Source organism: Tupaia chinensis, unplaced genomic scaffold (genome assembly GCF_000334495.1).
Source record: "Tupaia chinensis unplaced genomic scaffold, TupChi_1.0 Scaffold000575_1, whole genome shotgun sequence".
Classification (NCBI taxonomy): Eukaryota; Metazoa; Chordata; class Mammalia; order Scandentia; family Tupaiidae; genus Tupaia; species Tupaia belangeri.
The window spans coordinates 2877790-2886832 of NW_006160089.1; the positions used below are offsets into that span (position 1 = coordinate 2877790).

At 45.2% G+C, this 9043-nt stretch overlaps 1 protein-coding gene across 5 annotated transcripts in view; it reads left to right on the forward strand.

Moving 5' to 3' along the window:
• The window catches only part of RABEPK (Rab9 effector protein with kelch motifs), a 32869-nt gene that overhangs the window by 16119 nt on the left and 7707 nt on the right, over window positions 1-9043 (forward strand). For 4 of the 5 annotated variants that reach the window (XM_006158242.2, XM_027775601.1, XM_014591478.2 and 1 more), the window contains exons 5-6: window positions 2298-2459; window positions 7126-7275. In XM_006158242.2, coding sequence (XP_006158304.1) covers window positions 2298-2459; window positions 7126-7275 — 312 coding nt within the window. The remainder of the gene's footprint in view (window positions 1-2297; window positions 2460-7125; window positions 7276-9043) is intronic. The other variant, XM_027775602.1, reaches the window with a different exon arrangement.

Sequence of the window (9043 nt, forward strand, 5' to 3'; positions counted from 1 at the left end):
AAGAGAGAAAGCAAGTTGTCATGTCCGGGACTCGAACCATGGTCAGCCATGTGGGAATCCAGCGCCTCCAACCACCACACCACCTGCTGGCCCTATGAATTATATATTTTTTTCCTGGTAACATGGATGATTACCAACTCCTTAAATGTCAAAGCTGGAAGGGACATCAGAGAAGAAGCTGTGCACGTGGACAGCTCTGGCCGATTGAAGGGGAAGTGGTTTTCCCTTTATAAAATTTTTTAAAAAGAATTATTTATTTATTTAATTCCATTTGTTGTTATTATTATTATTATTATTTAATTTGACCAGACAGAGAAAGAGAGAGAAAGGGAATGAGAGAAAGCAAGCCGCCAGGTCTAGGGCTCAAACTGCGGTTGGCCATGTGGGAATCCAGTGCCTTTAACCACCACGCCACCTGCTGGCCCAGCTTTCCTAAAGTCACCAGGAGTCAGTGACTGTGCCAGCTAGAATCCAAGCGACCTAGATCAGTGGTTCTCCAATGGGTGGCTGTGATTCCCAGGGGACATATGGTCATATCTGGAAACATTTTTGGTTATCACAGCTGAGAGTGGTCTATGCACCCAGTGTCTGCTGCATGGATGTCAGATATGCTGCTGTATACACATCATGAGATGCACGTGACAGCCTCCCAGTAAAGAGTAATCAGGGCCCAGCTGGTGGCATGGTAGTTAAGGCAGCTGGATCTCACTCACATGACTGACAGTTGTTTGAGTTCCGAACCCAGTGTCTTGAGAAACATGCCAGAGTGTGTGCATGCATACCCAGAATCCCACGAGGAGAGTGGAAAAGGGATTGTGGGTTGTAGCATGATCATCCTCCATGGGGGGGATGATCTCATTTTGTCTCTCTGTCTTTCTCCCGCAAGTGCATATGCCCTACAGCAAAACTGAAAAAGAGTGAGTCAGCAAGTGGCATGGTGGTCATGGTGTTGGACTCCCACATAGCTGACTGTGGTTTGAGTACCAAACTTGGTGGCTTGAATGTCACAATGGGCACATGTGCATGTGTACCCAAAATCCCAGGAGGAGAATGGAAGAGAAGGGATTGTGGCATGGGTGTCATCCCCCATGGGGGTGATTTCTCACCTTCCCTGTCACTGTCTTTCTCTCCGCTGAACACATGTGCTCTATGGCAAAAACCTTAAGAAAAAAAAAAAAGAATTGAAGAATTATCTAGTCTTAATGTCGGTAATGCTATTTTTGTTGTTGTTTGGCTTGTTTTTAGAGGTTTTTGCTATAGGGTGCGTGCACTCGCCAGAAAAACAGAGAGACAGAGAGACAGAAAGCGAGAAACCACCCCCGGGAGGATGGCCACGCTTCTCCTCCATTCTCCTCTCGGGATCTTGGGAACGCACATGCACCCAGTGTGAATTTAAGCTACCGGGTCCGAGGCTAGAATCATGATCGACTACATGGAGTCCAGCAACATAGCCATTATGCCAACTGCTGGTCCCAAATAATGCTATTTTATTAAGAAACTGACCTAGATGCTTCCAGTATGTGTCTACTAGCCAAAAGTGCAACTTTTTTTTTTTTTAAGATTTTATTTTTGCTGTAGGGCATGTGCGCTTGCCAGAGAGAGACAGTGAGAGAGAAAGTAAGAAATCACTCTCTTCCGAGGGGATCCCTATACTGCAATCCCCACTCTTCCATTCTACTCACAGAATTTTGAGCACATATATTCCTGGTGTGAGTTTCAAGCCACCAGGTCCAGGACTGAAACTGTTGTAAGCCATGTGGGAGTCCAGCACCTTAACCACCACACCACTTACTGGCTCCAGACTTAAGAATTTTCAAGGCTGGGAATTTGTATCTGTCTGGGTAAAAATTTTTTTTTTTTTTGGGGTTGTTTTTGCTATAAACGTGTGCGCTCACCAGAAAGACACAGAAAGACATAGACAGAAAACGAGAAATCATCCCCCAGGGGGTTGCCACAATCCCTTCTCCTCCATTCTTCTCTCGGGATCTTGGGCACACATGCACACACGCCCAGCGTGAATTTAAGCCACCGGGTCCAGGATTCAAATTGCAGTTGACTACATGAGAGTCCAGCAACATAGCCATTATGCCACCTGCTGGTCCCTATCTGAGTAAATTTTAAGTATCCTCAGTAGCTCTTTGACGTTGTATATGACACTGTTTATGTGTATATGACCCTACCTGAAACTATCAAGTCCCCCTGGGGATTGGGGTTTGGAAAATGACCCTGTCCAGTCCAAGTCAAGGACAGGTCTCTTAGTCTGGGTGAGTTATATGCGTGCCTTTTCTCTGAACTAGAAACCGGGACTTGGAGCACGCCAGAAGTGGCCAGCACCCCACCATCGCCAAGAACATTCCACACTTCTTCGGCAGCTATTGGAAACCAGCTGTATGTCTTTGGGGGAGGCGAGAGAGGTGCCCAGCCCGTGAAGGATGTGAAGCTCCATGTGTTTGACGCAAGTATGGACTGGCAGGCACTTCAGGGCTGCCGCTTACCTGGTCAGGGCCACCGAGGCCTCCAGCTTACCTGATGTAGCAAGTGGAGGTTAGAAGATGAAACCCCGATGGAGGGTCTCACTTTAGACTTCTTTGGTATATCTCTTAATTGATATCATTGTCTGAAAGCAAAAATTTGTATTTAAAAACATAAAAGGGGGGGTGGCAGGTAGTGAAGTGGTTAAGGTGTTAGACTCCCACATGGCCAACCGTAGTTTGAGTCCTTGATCTGGTGGCTTGCTTTTTTACTTTCCCTTTCTCTGTCTCTTTCTCTCTCTCTGGTGAAATTTGAAAAATAAATAAATAATGTTTTTTTAAAAGTGTGTGTGTGTGTGTGTGTGTGTGTGTGTGTATAAAAGGGGGCCTGTAGATGGTGTAGTGGTTATGTCACCGGACTCCCACATGGCCAACTGCAGTTTGAGTCCCAGAACCAGTGGCTTGAAAATTACTCTGAGTGCATGTGCCTGCATGCTTAGGATCCCAGGAGGAGGATGGAGGAGAAAGGATTGTAACATGGCTATCCCCCCGGGGAATGATTTCTCACTTTCCCTCTCTCTGTCTCTGTCTCTCTCTGGTGAGTTCTCATGCCCTGTGACAAAAAAACTCTAAAGAAAAAAAAAAAAAAGGTATAAAGGACCAATCTAAAAAATAGGGGCCCAGTCCATGGTTTAGTGGTTAAGGCAGCTGGATTCCACATGGCTAAATGTGGAGTTTGAGTCTCAAACCTGGTAATTTGAAAAACACACCAGACATATGTGCATGCCCAAAATCCCAGGAAGATTTGAAGAGAAGGGATTGCAATGTGGCCATCTCCTGGAGGATGCTTTGTTACTTTCCCTCTTTTTCTCTCTCTCTTTATGGCGAGTACATGTGTCCTGTAGTAAATCAAAAAAAAAAAAAAAATGTGACCAGCATATGGCGTGGTGGTTAAGGTGCTAGATCCCACATAGCTGACTCCACAATTCAAGTTCCAGACCTAGCAGTATGAAAATACACTGTTGCATGCATGTTCAACGTCCCCAGAGCAGAATGGAGAAGGGATTGTGGAGTGGTCATCCCCACCCCCGGGGAGATGATTTCACACTTTTCCTTTCTCTTCATCACTCTCCAGCCAAGTACCTACACCTTATAGCAAAAAAACCTTAAAAAGAAATTTTTTTAAAACAGTACATTTTTAAAAATTATTTAACTTTATGTATTTATTTATTCATTTTAATTTGACCAAAGAGGGACAGAGTGTGAGAGAGAAGGGGAAAATGAAAAAGCAAGCCACCAGGTCTGGGACTCGAACCATGGTCGACCATGTGGGAGTCCATGCCCTTAACCACCATGCCAACTGCCAGCCCCTGTTTTGTTGCTATAGGGCTCCTGCAGTCACCAAAGAGATAGAGAGAGACAGAGAGACAAAAAGTGAGAACTCACCGGGGAGGGGGATGGCCATTGCCGCAGTCCCTTCTCCTCCATTCTCCTCTTGGATCTTGGGCATGCACGCACATGTGCCTGGTGTGAGTTGAAGCGACCAGGTCTGGGACTCAAACCGCAGTCCACTGCATGGGAGTCCAGCAACATAGTGATTACGCCATCTGCTGGTCCCATGATGCATTTTTGCATAGAAAAATGACCCCATGACCCAACACATACATGAATTTTCTATGAATTTTGAAGTTCTATAAAAACTTAAATACAGGTATATGGAATCAATGATAAATATTGTCTGAAGTCACATGTCCTACATTTAGGACCACATCTGACACATACTTTCTGTGTTATATGTTAGCCTAGCCGCTTAGTCTCCAGAGGGGTTAGTTTGCTGTTTTACTAAGTAATGATAGTGCTCACCAAAAGAGTTGTAAAGATTAAATGAGATAATGTAATATAGTATATAGCAAAGTGCCTGACAAATTAGAAAGCACTAAGAAATATTAACTATTATTATTAATTCTTCATTTAATCACACATCTTGGATGTCTTTCTAAGTCAGTACCAATTTCTATGCAAAGCATATCCTTTTGTGGGTATCCTTATTCATCTGGTCTTTTTTATTCTTTTTCCTTTTTTAAAGGTTTTAGCCATAGGGCACATGTGTTCGCCAGAGAGAGACAGTGAGAAAAGAAGTGAGAAATAACCCCAGCAGGGATGCCAATGCCGCAATCCCTTCTCCTCTATTCTCCTCAGATTTTAGGCACGCACATCTAACATGAGTCTCAAGACACCACGTCTGGGACTCAAACCCTGGTCGGCCATGTGGGAGTCCAGCACCTTAACCACTATGCTACCTTCTGGCCCCAATCTGGTCATTTTTCTTCAGATTTACTTTTTGCTGATAGTGTTATAGTGAATTTTTATATTCTTTTTTACATTTTTTTACATTAATCTTTGTACAAGGGATCTTCAAAAAGTTGATGGCGGTACAGGCGGCAGGGCAGGTAACAGAACTGCACCCACATTGTCTGTGTCCTGGCTCCTGCCAGTGACTGCCAGGCCTGCATGGTTTGGGCCGGCTGAGAACGGGAAGAGGGGTGTGGATTGTGACAGGGAGTTGCTATTGTGCGTGCTTATCTCTATTGTCTCTCTCACTTTCTCTCTGTCTCATTCTCCGTTTTTTTGTTTTGTTTTGTTTTCCTTTCTTGAAATAAATGAATAAACTTAACCAAAAGTTCATGGAGGGACCCATCCATGGCCTGGTGGCTACGGCAGCTGGATCCCACAAGACCAACTATGTGGTTCAAGTCCTAGACCCGGTTGCTTGAGAACTACACTGAGCACATGTGCTTGCATGTGCAAACACCCAAAAGAGGGGCCGGCAGGTGATGTGGTTAAGGGCACCGGACTCCCACATGGTCAACTGTGGTTCGAGTTCCAGACGTAGAGGCTTTCTTTTTTCCTTTTTTTCTCTCAGACGTAGAGGTTTGCTTTCTCACTTTCTCTCTCTCTCTGTGTCTCTCTCTGGAAATATTAAAAAATAATAATAAATTTAAAAGTTAAATAAAGTAATTCTAAAAAACAAATAAAAATCCTTAAAAGAAGTAGAAAAGAAGGGGTTACCTTGTGACCGTTCCCCATGGGAGGTGATCTTTCCTCTGTTTTTCTGTTTCTCTCTGTCTAGTGGATATGCAAAAAAATTAATTAATTAAAAATAATAATTACTCAGGACCAGGAGTTGGCATAATGGCTATGTTGCTGGACTCCCATGTAGTTGACTGCGGTTTGCTTCCTGGACCCGGTGGCTTAAAACTCGCGCCGGGCGCGTGTGCGTGCGTGTCCAAGATCCCGAGAGGAGAATGGAGGAGAAGGGATTGCGGCGTGGCCATCCCCCCTGGGGGGTGATTTCTCGCTTTCTCTCTGTCTGTCTCTGTCTGTCTGGCGAGCACATGCACCCTGTAGCGAAAACCTCTCAAAAATAATAATAATAATTACTCTGTCAGAATTCTGTATAGGCACAGCTTTGAAAATATGAAGGATTGGTACAGTAGAACACAACTGCACTGTTAACAGATAATAAGCATATTCCTTAGTCCCATGTGCTATGTCTCTGTGCCCACACTTTATACATGTTATCTCGTGTACTCCACATCTCACCCCAAGAAATACGTGCTGTCAGGGAGTGTCTTTATCTACATTTTACAACTACAAGAGCTGAAACTTGGAGTAGTAAGTTAGCAAGGCTACATAATTATTTCAAGAGATAACCTGGTTTTAACTCCAAATCCTACGTTCTAACCAGTATCCCAGACTGCCACATCAGGAGGCCCTGTCAACTTTTATTTAAATTTTTTTTTTTGAAGAGTTTTTTTTCTATATGGCACATGCACTTGCCAGAAAAACAGAGAGAGACAGAGAGACAGAAAGTGAGAAATCACCCCCCAGAGGGGATGGTCACGCCACAATCCCTTCTCCTCTATTCTCCTCTCAGGATCTTGGGCATGCACGCACACGCGCCCAGTGTGAGTTTAAGCCACCGGGTCTGGACAGGGACCAGCAGTTGGCATAATGGTTATGTTGCTGGACTCCCATGAAGTCGACCATGGTTTGAGTCCTGGACCCGGTGGCTTAAACTCACGCCAGGCGCCTGTGCATGCGTGCCGAAGATCCCAAGAGGAGAATGGAGGAGATGGGATTGCGGCATGGCCATACCTGCTGGGGGGTGATTTCTCGCTTTCTGTCTATCTATCTCTGTGCTTTTGATGAGTGCATATACCCTATAGCATAAACCTCTTTAAAAAAAAAAAAAAAGTGGTCTGTTTATCCTGATCCTGCCCTAAATCAACTAAGGATATTACCTTGAAAAAAGACACTGAAGGCCTGTCCCAGGATAAGCAGACTCACTCACTCACTTTGGGGCAGTTCTGGGTTGAAGTTTAAAGGGAGATCTTTTCAATTCAAAGCAGGGATGGCTTTCTCATGCCAGAAGGGACCGACATGTTAGGGAGTGGGCTAGAAGTGTCCAGGCAGAGGCTGTGCAGGCTGCAGAGGGGAGGCTGGATAGGGCTGGAGAACTGGAGCGAATGACCCCATTTGCTTCCTGCGTGGAGCATGTCCGTGCTGGGAGGCGATAGAGAGGCTTAGGTGTATTTCTTATGTTCTTGCTTCCCAGCTTTGCCATTTGATGTCAATGAATTTACTTTTCTAGACTCTCTGATCTGGTCACAACCAGAGACGCTTGGGAACCCCCCACCCCCCCGGCATGGTCATGTGATAGTGGCAGCAGGGACAAAACTCTTCATCCACGGAGGCTTGTCAGGGGACAGATTCTATGATGATCTTCACTGCATTGATATAAGTAAGTAGGGTGGAGGGTCTGGGTGCTTGTCTGCTGAAATTGTTTAAAAATGTGCTTTGAAAGAATATAGCCTTGTTCTCAGGAATACGTAGTTTAACAAGCCAGCAGAATCTTCACTAGAGTCTGTCAAATGTGGTCTAAATAATAACAATGAATGCAGCCATTTCCTGACCTCTTACAGTATGCCCTGCCGTTTGCTATCTCTTATTCTTCCGACATCCCTGATCTTTGGGCGGGTAGAGGGGAGTTTAAGGTTTCTGCCATAGGCCTCATGTGCTTGCCAGAGAGAGTGAGAGGAAAACTGAGGAATCGCCTCCCCCAGGGGTATGGGCACACTGCAGTCCCTTCCCCTTCACTCCCCTCTGGGATTTGGGGCATGCATGTACAGGCATCTGGTGCAATTTTCAAGCCTTCATATCCGGGCTACGTGAGGGTCCAACCCCTTAACTGCCATGCCACCTTCTGTCCCCCTTGTTTTCTTTTTAATGCAAGGTCTTGCCGCATCACAATCTTCTTGCCTCAGTCTCCTGAGTAGTAACTAGGACCACAGGTGCACCTGGCTCTTTCAAACAGGATCTAGGTATGCTGGCCAAGAACTTGAAAACTTTCTTGGATCAAAATAAGCTTGTGTTTTAATTCCACTTTTCCGTGTACTTTTTTGTTTGTTTTATTAGAGAGTTTTTTTTTTTCTTTTTTTTTTAACTAAAGGGCTCATGTGCTCACCAGAGACAGAAGGCAAGAAGTCACCCCCTGAGGGCACGTTCACACCACAATCCTTTCTCCACCAGTCTCCTCCTGGGATTTTGCGCACACAAGCACATGTGTCCAGCGAGAGTTTTAAGTCACCAGGTTTGGGACTTGAACTGTGGTCAACTATGTGGGAGTCCAGTGACATAACCGTTACACTCTCCAGTGGTCCCTCCATGGACTTTTTTATTTTAATTGCTAGAGGGTGTGTGTACTCACTGAAGAGGAAAAAAAAGAAAGAGGGAGTGACAAAGCACCCCACCCTCCAGTGGGCCATGGTTACTCTGTAATCCTCTCCCCATTTCTCCATCTTGTTGGGATTTGGGGAACACACACACATCTGCCCAATGTTCCGCAAACTTTTTGAAATTCTCGATACATGTTCTGTGTCACTATAGACTACAAGAATGGCACAATGGCAGAAGGCCCCAGGGAATTCCTGTGCAGTGTATCTGGGTGCTTTTCCAAGCTCTAGGTTCTCTGGTACGGTGACATCTGAGGCTGGAGGACACTGGGATTCCTGTATTGGTTAGAATTCTGGCCCAGCTGGGTGATTCTCCCTTCTCATGTTGCCTTTCACTGACTGATGGAAACTTATCTTTATAGGAGTATTCCTTATAGGCAAACAGTGTCTTGGTACTTATTTTAATTCTTTTTTTTTAGAGAGATTTTTTGCTATAGGTCTCATGTGCTTGCCTGTGAGACAGAGAAAGAGAGAAAGAAACAGAAAGTGAGAAATCACTCCTCCAGGGAGAATGGCCATGCTGCAATCCCTTCTCCTTTCTCCTCTCAGAGTTTTTAGCACTGACGCACATGCACCTGGTGTGTTTCTTTTTTTTTTTTTAAGAGTTTTTTGCTATAGGGTGCGTGCGCTTGCCAGACAGACAGAGAGACAGAGAGACAGAAAGCGAGAAATCACCCTCCTAGGGAGGATGGCCACATTGCAATCCCTTCTCCTCCATTCTCCTCTCGGGATCTTGGGCACGCACGCACACGCCTCTGGCGTGAGTTTAAGATCGGA